General features: G+C 34.0%; 1 protein-coding gene across 7 annotated transcripts in view; it reads right to left on the reverse strand.

The window, feature by feature from the left end:
• The window catches only part of IMMP2L (inner mitochondrial membrane peptidase subunit 2), an 888,431-nt gene that overhangs the window by 202,645 nt on the left and 669,954 nt on the right, over positions 1 to 15,832 (reverse strand). For 6 of the 7 annotated variants that reach the window (XM_019825713.3, XM_023250510.2, XM_045053271.1 and 3 more), the window contains one exon: positions 15,079 to 15,181. The exons of the other annotated variant lie outside the window; for it this stretch is intronic. In XM_019825713.3, coding sequence (XP_019681272.1) covers positions 15,079 to 15,181 — 103 coding nt within the window. The remainder of the gene's footprint in view (positions 1 to 15,078; positions 15,182 to 15,832) is intronic. 7 annotated transcript variants of the gene reach the window in all.

The following is a 15,832-nucleotide window of genomic DNA, read 5'->3' on the forward strand; positions in this document are numbered from 1 at the left end:
ATAAGATCAGAAAATAAGAATGGTATGGAAGCTCTCTTTACAGAAAGGGGGCCTTTGGAAGTGAATGCCCTCAACTAGAGGCAAGGAATTTTGTTCGATAGCATTTGGGTCTGCCCCTTTCCTTCCCTCTTGTTCCTTCTCAGGTTCTACCCTTATTGGCTAGGTAACTCTAAATCTCTAAATGCTTAGTCATTCCTTTTTGATTGGCTCATTTCCATAGTATTCATTGTTCCATGCAGGTCTTATGTTTTATGGTCCACTTATTTTTACTCAGGTCTTTTGTCTGTCAAATTCCTGAGGGAAACCTGAGGGGGAGTAGGTGGTGTCTGTTATATTCTTAAGAGGAACTATACGCCTGAGGGAGTTTGTTCGGGATCAGAGGTTCCCAGAAGATATGTTTTAAAATACAGTATGTGTTTCTCCCCACCCAGGAACCTTCAAGCCCTAGCCTCTCCCTTTCTGCCTATTGAATCCAGTCTTTCTCTATCATACTAAGCACACCACCTCCCTGCTTCTGCTAATTTGCTTTCTACCTCTGGAAAGTGACTTTCTACTTGTCCACAAGCCCAAATCCTATCTTTTCTTCAAAGTTGAACTCATGGAAGCCTTTCCAATTATTTCCTGCTGGAAATAACCACTTCTGTGAACTTCAGAGTATTTTATGTCTGTCTCTGTTACGACATTTATGCTTTCTACTTTCTATTATATGATAGTGTGGTCTATTCTTTGGTCTGCCCAGCGCCATGCAGAAGCTGGGAACAATAATTCCTCTATTTCAGTAAGAGCAAAATAGGTTTTCAGGGAACTGCCATATTTTTATATACCCATAACCCCTAGCCACACTAGTTGGTCTAGAGGTAGATATCTGATTCAAATTAGTTACCTTAGCGCTCCTGGCCTTGACAATAATTGTTCTAGGATGCACACCTGACTCAAGCTAGGCCAATCACAGTCTTTTTTCATCTAGATCTTGGTCAACTGGTCACAGTTAATTGGTTCCGGATTGGCATGTAACCCATAATGGCCCTACAGATTGAGAGCCAGAGATCAGATTATCCCCTCTCCTCTGGTTCAAACTGGGAAGCTGTCCAGAGCCATGGCCATGGGATTAGGCTTTTCCACAGCTTCAGAAGGCCTTTAGGTGGTAGAGAGAAGCATTTGGTCAGGGTGAAGCTTTAGCGCTCATGGATCAAAACACTCTTAAAGCCCTATTCACCATTGCCTTCAGAGACAAGCGAGGGGACTTTGTGGTACTTTGAGGGAGTGTCACTGCATAAATAATTCCTTGTGCCCACTAGCTATCTTCTGTTTTATTTATTTATTTTTATTTTTATTTTTTGATTTTATGGTGATGCTTAGTGGAGGAGAAAGGTTCATGCTACATTTGTAAAAAGTTAAAAGTAACTTGCTCTGTGAAGGTATTAGATTTCTTCGAGGGAAGGAAAGAGGAACAGAATTTTCACAGCAGAAGAGATCAGCCTCCTAGGGTAGAAGGAGGCCCTATATTATATTGTGGAGTAAGAGAAATCAAGGGCTGGGAATATGGAATGTATGATGAGCTATGAAGACATAATTTACTCTAGGCCCAGTTTACTTACAATTAAGCACGAAGAAAAAAATACAGAGCATATTTTTCATGTATTTGAAAATGATTCTGCTTTGCATGATTCATGATGCTTTTGACTGGTTTATTTTTAAACTGGACTGAGGTTATAGAAAAGCACATTTGAACAGACACATTCATCAAAGGATCATGGTAATAGTCCCTATGGCCATATTGGACACTTTTAGGGATTAAAAACAAAGAGTATAGAAAATAATTTTATAAAGAGGGCCATATTACTAAATCTAAATGATAATAATATATCAATTCAGGGTAATGTCCTCATACACAGGCCTATCCCCTATTTAAACCCCTTCCATAAAAGGATATCTTATTCACAATCTTTCTTAAAACTAAATACCAAATTTCCTTTGGTGCAACAAAAAAAAAGACCACAGATAATAAACTCCAAAAGAATGAGGAGTGAGACAGGGTTAATGATAGAGTGGAGAGGCCAATAATAAAATTTCACATTAACATAATATTGTTATATGAAATATATAAGGCTATCGAGAAAATTTCCTGCAATCAAATAGTAGATTAATCTAAGGGGAAAAATATTGCAGCTAAAGCATGGGGATTTTTTTTTTCAAATTCAAATACAGAGAAGTATTATGTGAGTATAAAAAATCAAACAAGAACTTGCTCTTGAAAATTTATTTAAAGCTCTTATAAAGTATACTTGTGTGACTCAACAGTGTCATACTATTTGAAAAGATATTGCAGTGTAACCAGCAATGTCCATCTGGGCAAAAAAGGTTATTTAAATACCATACACTTTGATGAATGACCTTTTAAATGGCCTTGCCCATTTTGTACTATTAGTTTGCAGTCAGTTCAGCGTAATGTATTAAATCTGGAAGTAGCAGCCCAGTGAAACCAGGCCTTTAGAAGCAAAGAATTAATTCATTTAATGGCATTACCATTCCCAAATCAGTACTTAATTTTTCTTTGTTTGGAAGACTGAGCAAATACCTGTTTTTATTTTGGGGGTGTTTTTGGTTTGTTTTCAATGTCAGAAGAAGCACACAATTAAGTCTGTTTTAAAAGCCTCTGAATAAACCATTTTAAAATTAGAATTTTTCCTTGACAAGAATCTACATAATTCCATAATGATCTGAAGAAATGACATAATATATAATCTCATTAGTATTTTTGTAAATGTAATAATTTCTATGAACAACCTAAATAGAATCATGGCTCATTTAAGACTTAGGGATCTTTCATTTTCCTGTAGCTTCCCAGTAGATGGAGTTTAAAGACTCTGTAGGGAATAGGCAAATACAGTTCACAATAAGAGATATTTAAGTAGCTCTGAAAATGGTTTGGTTACAACTCTTTAATTATAAGTAAAGTCATGGAAGTCTATGTGTCAAACTTTGGCCTAATGTGGTTGTTAGTCTAAAGTAGATTCTAATTAATAATTATTATTGTTATGGAAATAAGGTTTAGTATAAACAAACTAAGCACAAGATTCCACAATTCAATGAGGACTTATAATTTCCCCTTTCACAATACCGACATATTTATTTTAAAACTGTTATTTAATTAGTTAATTAATTAATTAATTAATTAAATGTAAATTGAAATTTGTGTGAACATTCTACATCATTCCATCAGCAAAATTAATGATTTCTCTTTTTAAAAATACTTCCAAATTTTTTTATTAATTTTTTTAATATTTACATTTGAGAGAGAGAGAAGAGAAAATGAATGAGTCGGGGAGGGGCAGAGAGCGAAGGAGACACAGAATCTGAAGCAGATTCCAGGTTCTGAGCTGTCAGCACAGAGCCCGATGCAGGTCTCAAACTCATGAACCTTGAGATCATGGCCTGAACCGAAGTCAGAATAACAATAATGGACAGGATTTTTTTTTTTAATATTTATTTATTTTTGAGAGAGAGAGAGAGAGAGAGAGACAGAGCATGAGCAGGGGAGGGGCAGAGACAGGGAGATACAGAATCCAAACCAAGCTTCAGGCTCCAAGCTGTCAACACAGAGCCCCACCTGGGGCTTGAACTCACAAACCAGGAGATCAGGACCTGAGCCAAAGTCAAACGCTTGACTGACTGAGCCACCCAGGTGCCCCTGGACAGGAAATTTGTTAAAGATATCTTCTTTTTTTTAATGTTTACTTTTTATTTATTTATTTTGAGAGAGCAAGCACAGGCCCTAGGGCCTTTATTTTGAATGAGCAGGGGAGGTGCAAAGAGAAAGGGAGAGACAGCATCCCAAGCAGATTCAATACTGAGCTCAGAGCCTGAGATGGGGCTTGGTCCCACAAACTATGAGATCATGACCTGAGCCAAAACCAAGAGTCAGATGCTTAACCAAAGGAGCCACCCAGGTGCCCTGGAAAGGAATTTTTGTTTTTAAACCTGCTTCTCTGTTGGCCAGCTCAACAATCAATAGTTGAGCTATTACAAAATACATTTCCTTCTCACTAGCCTCTACATTCTAGGAATCGCTTTCACCTGTTGAAATACGTGAACACTTGAGAAAAAGAGCAGAAAGCCCTGTGAAATGGGTAGGTAGTGCATCGGCTGGCATGGATGCTCAGTGTAAGGGGACAGAATTTTGATGGAATAATACTTGCCTGTATGTTTAAATGAATCATGAGCATGACTCAATTATCCTTCCCACGATTGGGACAGCAAGTGTAATCATGATAAGGCACTACAATTCTCATTAGGTAGCCAAGACTGCTCAATGAAGTATCTCTCCAAGTACGTTGCAAACTAAAGGAGCTTGGAGACATCACATTGTCACTTCCATCTTTTGGTCTTCCACGTAAAAGTAACCACAGATGTATATTTGTTATGTTGTTATTTTTTAATTTATTAAAATTATATATTGTTATAATTTAATATAACTTAATTTTGAGGTTTGATCCCTCAAAATTTGATCATAGGTGAACATGAAGGCAGTTCAGTATTTCAGCTGGTAAACTTCTCTAACAGATATGGTGCATTATTAATTCCCGGCTCTAGAATCTAACACACATCCAATCAGTTCTTGGTTCCTAAGGACTCTCAAATCAATCCACTTCTTCATATTTTTATTACTACCACCATGGTCTAGGGACTAATCATCTCCCACTTTAACGGATACTATCATCAAGTAATTGTATTCTCTACCAAGAGCCTGTTTGCAATCTAAGCTTCCATTCATAATTTTCCCAAATCAGTCTTGCTAACATGCCTTTTCTTATTTATTAACCTCCTGTCCAAAAATTTAAATGTATTTAGGTGCCTCTTAAATTGTATGTATGTAGTTAAGGATATAACATGCATAAAGTGTAATACTGAATTTTACATGGACAACTATATAGAAATTAAACCCTCATCCTGTAAGTAGATTTATTTTTATAACAAAATATAATAAAAATTTAATTGATTTTTTAAATATTAAAAATTTCAGTTTTATTAAAATCACTTTGATATTTTTATGTTTGTTAGTAGTCATTTTATCTTGCCTTTTGATTTTAAAATGGACTTTTGATATTTTTCAAAAAAAAGTTTTTGGAAAAACTCAAAAAAAGTTACTTTTTAATTGTTTATATTTTCTTTCACTTACATTTTGATAAACATATATTCATACTTTTGTCACTATAAATGCGATTAAATATTATTTTACTCTTTTTTGTAACTATTAATAATACAATGCAAATTATGTGAAAATCTGTATTATAACAGCATAATGATCTTGCTAAAATGGAAAACAGAAAAATTGTATGGAAAACATATAATAATTTTTGAAATATATGTATTTTTATTATATCACTATTCCAAACATCACAGGTCTTTCAGCAGAATATTCAGACTAGTAATAATAATTAAATTCAACCATCCTTGTTATATTTTCTGGTTTTAGCCATATGAAGGTATATTTATCAAGTTAAGACAAAGGAATATATTTCATTTAGCAGTTTGTTAGTTTGATTTATAGCTGTCAAGTATTTAGACACATTGTACGTGAACTTCGGTGACTTAGACCCTGCAGATGTTAGGGGGAAACTGCCATGTGACATGTGGCCACTGACACCAACTTTTAATATTTTTGTTTATGTAGTTATTAAAAATATACTATCATATTTCAGACATAAAAGGCATAAAGTATAATATCACAAACCCCTATATACTCACCCCCTGCTAAAGATATAAGACAGTACCAGTAATTTGGTATCCCTGTTCAACCTTCCCCAATCACATTCACTCCCTCCTCTCCAGAAGAAACCACTATTCTGAATTCTTTTTTCAGTGTTTTTAATGTTTATTGATTTTTGAGAGAGAAATAGAGTATGTGTCCATGTGCACACAGCAGGGGAGGTGCAGAGAGAGGAGGGACAGCAAATCCCAAGCTGACTCAGCACTATCAGCGCAGAACTTCACATGGGGCTTGAACTCACAGACTGAGATCATGACCTGAGCCAAAATTAAAAGTCACAGACTTAACCACCTGAGCCTCCCAGGAGCCATTGTCCTGACTTCTTTATCACTATTTTAAATGGCAAATTCTTTAAGGGTGTGTTTCTTATTTGTTAATAAAGTCTACACATGGTTGATGATTGTACATGACAGCTCTTATGCTAGTAAACTTACAAGACTGTCTTAATAAGTCTGCAGATTCTTCTTGAGTTTTCTAAGTAGATAATAACTTACATTACTTAAGGGGGGGAGAGAGTTAAGAATCTTCCTTTCCAATCTCAATATCTTTTTTTTATTATTTAAAATTTTTTTTAATGTTTATTTTTTCTTGAGAGAGAGAGAGAGAGAGAGAGAGAGAGAGAGAGAGAGCGCAGGGAGGGGCAGAGAGAGAGGGAGACAGAATCCCAAGCAGGCTCCGTGCCATCAGCACAGAGCCTGATGTGGGGCTTGAACCCATGAATCATGAGATCATGACCTGAGCCGAAACCAAGAGTTGGATGCTTAACCAACTGAGCCACCCAGGCGCCCCTCCAATCTCAACATCTTTTATTTCTTTTTCTTACCTTAACCTGTACTGGCAGTGACCTTTAGCACAACATTCAATAGAAGTGGTGAGAGTGGACCTTCTTGCCTTGTTTCTGATTTAAAAGGGAAGGCTTCTAACATTTCTTCATTAATTACGCTAGATCTATAGGCTGATTATACTGCTTTAAGAAGTGGCATGATGTGATCAGAGTTTTCAGAAAAATTCTTAGTGACAGGATGGGTTGGAGCAGAAATATCGGGGAGTCACTGGATCAGGAATCACTTACTGATAGTGCAAAAGCCATGGGGCCTCCAAGGCCCCATCAATAGAACATGCCTCATGGCTACGATTCCTACCACTGTATCAAAGAACTGCATTTTTTTTTAATTCACCAAAGTTAGATAAATTTTAATATACCACAAACCCATATGGGTCTTCCTATGAATAGTATCTAAAACTGTGGTTACCGTGATTGATTATAGGCTCCATACATGGTTCTATTACACTGGGGGAAAAAAAAACACTCAAGTCACTGACAATCAAACTGATCTTTTAATTCTCTTTCAAGTCATTTCAATAAATATAACCAATAAGATGCTGACACAAGCAAAGTCATTTTTAAGATTATCTTACAAGCTTTAGGGAAATGTAAAATTTCCAAAGAAAGTTATCTCCCAGAAGCTCAGTCAAAAGACAAAGTCATTTACATAGTTTGTTGTTTGCATATTTAGAGAAGTGGAGAACAAAAAATTACCCAATAAATATTTTATAAGTAGATCTCCATTTAAATGAGGAAATTCAATCTCAAGCCTTGAATCACAGTATATTTAATAGCAGATTTTTTTCTCCTTTTGTTATCTAGACTAGGCAATAGCAGATTTTTCTTCTCTTCTTGACGCCTCCTATTTCCCATTTTACTTTCTGGGTAGATGCCAGTTATGTAGACAGACACCAATTATGTCTTATAAACAATAAAACAAAGGTTTCAATTCCACTTAAAAAAATTCTAAGTGCTTATAAAATTGCTAAATTAATAACACTGCATGTATTTTGCCAAATCTTGGCTCCTGACCCCACTGTCAGTAAATATACATTTCTAATAAAATGAACATGCTTAATTCTGTAACTAAACAGCCCAAAGGAATGGTATCTGCCATAGCAATGAAGTCTAATGACAATTCTGCTGACATTTCTCATATCTGAAAATGAAGTCATGTGGAAAATGATTTCTACACTAGCAGAATAATTAAGACAGAAAGCGAAATTTGATTTGGTAGAAATGGAAGCTCAGATTGTCTCTGTTTTCAGTGGGGTGTGTGGGGAGATGATATTATTTACGTCCCAAAGATCTTTAGTTGACATCATCCTTCCATACTCTCTTTTTAAAAATCATTTTTTTTCTGATGTCTTAACTGTACAGTAACAAATCTAACTAAAAGCAATGTTAATCCCAAGGGACTTTTGTTTCCTTTTTTTTGCATAGGTATTTCTCGGTTTCTAATATTGTTCCAGAGAATGGGCTCTTTCCTTACTGTTAGCCATCTTTCATTATACAGATATTTTAATTACACTGGCATTTCTTTTCCTTGGTTTTGGACTTTTTATGAAATGCATGTCTTTGTCTACATCAGCCAAATGAAAATTACACCTAAGTAAAATGTGAAGCTATTCAGTTCCAGCACTGTTTAAGGGAACTGTGAGAAACACCAAGGTACAGTTTTATGATTTTAAGAACCATAGGACTGTTGCTACCATTATTTTCCTATAAAATATAGATTATTTTAGTTCCTAACAAAATTTTTTAATGAAAAAAAGCATGCACTACAAGAAAACAAGAAAATATCACCAATTACAGTCTGAGCAACATGTTTTAAAGAAAGTGTGAATAGAACACTTTATTTGGATCCTGTCAGCATAGTCTAATGACCTTCTTCTTTATTTGAAAATGGCTGGTTTTAAATAAAAGTTACTCTAGCTGTTCAAGAGAACTTATACAAGGAAAATGCTACACTTCAACAATAAATAAAATGAAATGTCAATTCATTCTCATCATAAGTCCACAAGATTATTCTGTATTGTATTAGCAGTGTTTTCAATGCAGCTGAAACCAATTAAGCACTCAAGGCATAAACCACTTCATTCACAAAACATGCAGCATCTAAAGTGTTTTATGCAATACAAGATTTTACCAAATAGTTATTATTTTCACAGATTTCAGAACACTCTGTTCTACCAAATTCTCCTAGGAAGTTTTCCAGTTTCTTTCTTATGGGTTTTTAGTATATAAAAGTCTGCTCCTCTAAGAGACCCTGTCACACCCCCACAGAGAGTACCTCTTAGGCTGTGTTGTGAATGCCTGATTGATTATCTGCCTCCCGTCTAGGTTGTCCTTCCTTGAAATAGGGATTGTAATTCAGTCATTGTGGTATCTCTTGACCCTCATCCCTGCTCCTCCCAAGCATCAGTGCATCTCTGATGACAGAGACAAAGGTTTGGGAAGACCCACAAATTCAATGCACTCTTCATTATCTAGGACTTGAATCTCTGTTCCTAAAATCTCTGAATGTTTTAAATATCTCCCAAATCTCCATTTCAATTCCTTCCTTTGTCCTTGGTCTCAAAAATGTAAAGACTGCCCGACCCATTAGCTTTCTTTCAGTCTTCTTGCATTTCCAATAATCTTGTTTTATTGCCTAATCACATGCTGTATTTCTCTTTTACCAAAAATGTGTAATATAGGAGAAAATTTCAAAACAGGCATGACTAGTAGTAAACCTATTAAAATGTTCATTTCCCACATGTATTAGCTAATCTAGCAACATCTCTGTAGTTAATACAATCCTCATCTCTCCTGACCCATTCCACCTATCAGAGTCCAGGTCAGAATCAATCTAGACAAATAGTAGACACTCAAAATGTGCCCTGAAGACATAAACAAAAGGCTTGTATGGTATAAAACATAAACTTTGCTCCTTTCCTTTATTTTTCATTAGTTTTTTTTTTTAAATTAACATTTATTCATTTTTGAGAAAGAGAGACAGAGAGACAAAGAGAGAATGAGTGGAGGAGGGGCAGAGGGAGAGGGAGACCCAGAATCTGAAGCAGGCTGCAGGCTCTGAACTGTCAGCACAGAGCCCCACGTGGGGCTCAAACTCAAGGACCATGAGATCATGACCTGAGCTGACGTCGGAAGCTCAAGCAACTGAGCCACCCAGAGGCCCCCTCACTAGTTTTTTAAAAAGCAAAAAACTTTTTGAACTTCACAAGGTTCTCTTTTGAATTCTATGGCATTTAAAAAAAAATTTTTTTTTTCAACGTTTATTTATTTTTGGGACAGAGAGAGACAGAGCATGAACGGGGGAGGGGCAGAGAGAGAGGGAGACACAGAATCGGAAACAGGCTCCAGGCTCTGAGCCATCAGCCCAGAGCCTAACGCGGGGCTCGAACTCACGGACCGCGAGATCGTGACCTGGCTGAAGTCGGACGCTTAACCGACTGCGCCACCCAGGCGCCCCGGCATTTTAATCTTCAACTTCGGTGCTTGCTTATATATCATCACTTATAGACAATCAGCTCATTTAATTAATAAGTAATATTTCTACTACTCATTTATTCTACAATTGTGATTTCCTTCAAGGTATATTTCCTTCAAGAAAACATTCTAGGGGCCTAATATTTTATTTAATTAGGCACCCATGAAATAAGTGATTAGGTTAGCTATTTTCCAAATGACTTGGAACTAAAAAGAATTCATACTTAGTATACCTTGCAGTTTCCACTCTCAGATAAAGGCAGTATATCATGCATAGTTTCTATATTCAAATTGTTCAGTTCTGCTTCATGCTTCCTGCACACAAATTGTTCACAAGGTGACACTATGATCACATACCTAAAAATCAAAACACTTTTATACATTCTTGGAAAGGTTATCTTTGCCCTGAAATGTTTAAGTCAAAAGTTCTTTTTCTAATATTCTTTGATCAATGAAGTAAAAATGAATTACTTGATTTAGACACTAAGTGCCTAGAATTATAACATATATTCTTTACAACAAATCACTACACAGCAAACAGTGAGAGGATTTCAGTGGCTCATGACTTAGTGCTAGATAGAATAAAAGAAAAACTTCAAAGAGAGAAAATATATGAGCTAAATGGAAGCCATGGAAAGATCCTTATTTGTGTTTTTACCACAAAGAATGAATAGCTATGAGAATATCTCAAATTTAAGTACTGAAATGAATATGATAAATGAAAGAATGAAATGCTATATACATTTTTAACTGATGAAAAGTCTGCTAATCTGAAATAACTAAAATTTATTATTTGAAAATGGATGCATACATACAAATACAAAACTTGCTTTTTAATGCACTTTAATTTTGAGGCAAGCAGAAAATTCATCAGTATTTATTATAATCAGTTACTTTTGAGTGCTAGCAAAGAACACCATGGCTACAGGAGAAAATGTCTCAATGTCATTTACATGGAAGTAGGGATGGTAAAGGGAAAGACTAATTTCAGAGAACAAAAGAATTGGTAAGATAAGAGGTTATCAATGTTCTCAGCAATCATATATCTTTAATATATAATCTAGTAAGATAAAGTAGTAACATACACTGAAAAACACTTCTAGATAATTATCATAATTTTTAAAAAAAATTACAAAAGCTATTACACTAGAAACCTAAGCATAGTCATACATTGGTGAATCCATATTATGAGAAGATAGGACATTTTCTTTTTTCTTTCTTTTTTTTAAATGTTTATTTACTTATTTTGAGTGGGTGAGAGAGAGAGAGTGTGTGTGTGAGTAAGCAGCAGATGGACAGATGAGAGGGAGAGAGAGAATCTCAAGCAGGCTCTGTTCTGTCAGCACAGAGCCAGACCAGGTACTTGATCTCAGGAACCATGAGGCCTTGACCTGAACCAGTATCAAGAGTTGGACACCTAATCAACTCAGCCACCCAGGTTCCCCAGGACATTTTCTATCATTGTGTTATAATGATATATTTAAGATGTTTACCATGAAAATATTCCACCGAGATATTTTTCATAATTGAAACATTTCCTACGAATGACATCTGTGACATTTTTCTCTCTGGCCACAGAACCGTAAAACATATTTATAGAACTTACAGTCAAAATGAAACTCAGAAGTCATTTAAACACCTTTATCCTAATTTTTAAAGAACTAGCTTTGTTTCTAATTATGAAGATAATAAAAATTGTTGCCAATTTTTTAAAATAACAAGAAATACAAAGGTATGAAAAAGAATCAACTATAACCATAGCAACTAGAGATAACATGATATTGTATATTCCAGTCTTTATTTTTTTACTTAAAACAGTATCATGAACATAATGCCATGTTATATCACAAATATAATTTTTAATGACTGCATAATATTTAAACCTCTGAATGAATCATACTTTATTTAATTATACTCCTATTTTAGGTTGCTGAGAATGTTCATTAAAATTTTGATGATATATATTTTGATTATATATATCATAGGAGTACAATTACATAGATTTTATCACTCATTGATAAAATATGTACTCATTTTATTATTTATTTATTTAAGATAGATTCAGAGAAGAAAAAATTCTTCCCTTTATACATGATGAAATGTAGACCAGTACAAGTTAACTGATTGATGAGGTCCATAACCAAAATTATCTAATTTTCTGTTTTATAACATACCATCTACGTTCATAAGAGAGTTTACTAGTTTCTTTCCATAAATCATTCTCTATAATTTAAAAGTACAGCTGTTGGATCTTGTTCTGCTGTATGTATTCTATTGCTATATCAATATTGCTATCTTTAAATTCCTAATCTATTATTCATCTTTTACTCATAACTATTTCATTCCCTCTTGAGCCTACATAGAGTGGCAATAAAACAAATCAGTAAAGCAAATTAAAATAGCAAGAAGAAATAAGAAAACAAACTAGAAAAACACCAGAATGAGACATTCTTTCTTATTCTTCTTTAGATTTCAATCAAAAGTCTACTTGAATATAGAAAAAGTCAGCTCCATTATGATCACTAATAGGCCATATTTTAAAATAAGCAAGGGAGAGTCTATTATAAAGTGTCATTACTATTCAAAGAGTTAAAGTATGTAAAACGATTTGGATACATTTCTGAAATTATTTGGAAGGCAAATGAAGGGTAAAAGCTTCAATCAGTTTTCACCAAGTCAAGATAAGCATCTTAGAAACAATCCTGACTGCCTAAAGATAGATTGTTTACATTAAGAAAAAGTACAATCCCTAGTTCCAAGAAGAGAAATGAATCAACCATCCATAAAACCTGGAGCTTACTGACCTTACACATACAACCTCCAAGTATGCTGATTGATAAGCCAAAAAATGGAACTTAGAATTATTGGAAAAATATAGTAATTTTCAAGTGTATATGAATTTTAAAATTCAAGATTATTTGAGTTTTTTAGAATTACAAAACCTTACTTTTTATTTTTTAGAATTATAAAAACTTTAAAATAATTACCAAAATATTCCAATAAGCATTCATTAATCAAAAATGCAGTAAGAAAATTCTATACTCCAATATCACAGTTTAGCCTTAAATAAGAATTGCAGGGTTTTATTTTACATTTTTCCCCTATTGTCCTTTTAAAATGTGCTTGGGGGCATCAATATTAATAATTCATCCTAATTATAAATGCTATTGGAACACAAAACAGGAGAGTTTATTGTCAAAGTAAAAAAAAAAATGTTTACTATAACTCATCAAATACAATTAGCTTTATAAGTGATATCACAAATGTTTTCCTTCTATAAAGGTTCTTCACCTAATTTTGACAAATAAAAACAAAACTAATTAAGTGAATGGACATTAATAGCTTAGCCTACCCCATGGACTAAGGGCCTCTCTGCTTGTTTGTTAATAACAATTAAGAAGGGAAGAAAACAACCACTAAATTTCAAAATGGTTTGGGGCCTCTGATTCTTATTACTCGTAAAAAACCACCGAGGGTTACATGCAATTCTCTGTATTCTGGCTATCAACTCTATCTTTTCCTTCCAAAATAAGAATGCATGTAGAATAAACTGATTGAGGATTATATTAATTATATAAGCAATATTGCACTAGCTTTATTTATTTATAAAGGAAAAACAAACCAATCTCACATATTAGTACTTTATTATTCACCACATCCCCCACATCTGATAACAAAACACAATAATTTTAACACTTGATTTCAGAGTCACTATCCCAATGAGTTAAAACCCAAACTAAAGTTAACCAAAATTTTAATGTGGATTTGGCCAACAACATGATGCACTAAATAGATTTAAACTGATTGATGAGAGAGAAATAAAACTGCTTTTAGATTATTTCTTTTTGCCTTCAAGTTGCTACTAAATTTCTTCATAACAGTCACTTCTATGACACTATTAAGTGACCTGTAGGTCACATTTCCAATCTGTTCATTCCATCTTTGATATGCCCTAAGAAGATTAAATTGCATTTTTGTAATAATTACTCTTCAAAAGCAAAAAAGACCTTAGAAGGTTTTATTATCGTCACTGAAACCCCTCCTCTCGAAAAAGACATAGGAGTGGTCTCATATAAGGTTTTCTTTCACTTCTTACTGTACTTTTGGCCAAAGGTAAGTCAAAGTAACTGTTCCTCCAGTGACAATAATAGTAATCTCTCATAATATGTCATGGAGATTATTTTACAGAGATGTCCAACACTTAGTTTTACACAAAAGAATGTGGATAATGTTCTTTGCAAACATATCTGAAGGTGCTCAAAATTAATTTATACATACATAACAAGTATAGATATGCCCAGTGGTAAGAGAATCTAATTGGCTAAAGATCCAAGTTTTTAAGTAGACGTAGGTACTAGAAATCAGGTCTAGTTTCTATTAACTAAAATATTCTTCACTTTAGTGGTTTCAGGAGTTCAGAGAATTTCTATATGCATTCAAAATGAAAAAAAATTACAAAATATCAGTTTAGACGTATATTTCATAGACTATAAACATGGCATAAGGAATGTCTGCATTTCTTCTACAAAATAAATGTGGGCAAAAAAAATGGTGCTAACCGATATGATTTCCATTATACTTGCATTTTTAACAAACAATTTAGAAAATTGATGCTTATAGGTCTTTTACACATTTTATCTGTTAAGCACTAACTGAAAACATAAGACAAAGAGCATTTCTGTGGAGAAAAAAACAGACCTTTCTACTGGGATCAGTCAGCCAACTGAAACTATCTTTGGTACTTTACTGAAGGGTCTAATTTCTTTACTATGAAACGCGCACGCGTGCGCACACACACACACACACACACACACACACACACCTTGACGGCTTATATTATCTATATAATATTTAAAAGGAATTGTCCAAATATAAACTGCTCCACTGTGAAATTCATGATCAGTCGTGCTTGGATTACCTGAGCAATCTACCTGACATAATTTTGTTCCTACATGTGACATCCAATTATATCATGTGACAAATGACTTACCGGCCCAAAAGAATTACTGTCAAAACTGTGTCCATGATGATCACCTTCAACCCAGATGTGACCCCGGGGAACTTTGACATACCGGTTTTTGTGTCCCATAGTTCTAGAAATAAAGAGCATATATAATCATTGAGATGAGAATAGAAAGATCAAATAGTTGAGCATACAAAGAAACAGAGGGCAAAATGCTGTTATAAAGATGCAACAGATAATTACAGGTGAACCATGAAGCTACTCTATATCTTCATTTTTAAGTAACATATGGTTAGGACCTTGTAAACCAATGCACAGTAAAATTTTTTTCACTTTTCGGTAGGAAAGAATTTTGTGCTTAAATAAAATGCACTAGCACCAAATACAAAGTTTTACTACTATATTTAATTCTCAATATCCTAGATATATTTTTATGAAATAAGCTCTAACAAAATATAGATCTATTTATTTTCTGACATTTGCTTTTATGTCAATGTTCAACTTGATCAGCTGTAATCTTTATTTCTTTAGTCAAATAAACTTCTCAAACCAACAGACAGCATTTTTCATAATGTCTTAATACTCTAAAAATAAGCATATATAAGAGACAACAACAAAAACCTGGATGATATCTTGTCAGATTGAAACTATCGGTATCAGCTAAAATTGTTTTGATCAGTATTATTTTATTTCATAAATTATTCTTTAAAATGAGAAAGTTTTTAACAACTTTGAAGACTGTTTAAAGATTGATGATCAATGATACACATTTAGTGGAACA

The sequence above is a fragment of the Felis catus genome, chromosome A2 (assembly GCF_018350175.1).
Source record: "Felis catus isolate Fca126 chromosome A2, F.catus_Fca126_mat1.0, whole genome shotgun sequence".
NCBI classification, from domain to species: domain Eukaryota; kingdom Metazoa; phylum Chordata; class Mammalia; order Carnivora; family Felidae; genus Felis; species Felis catus.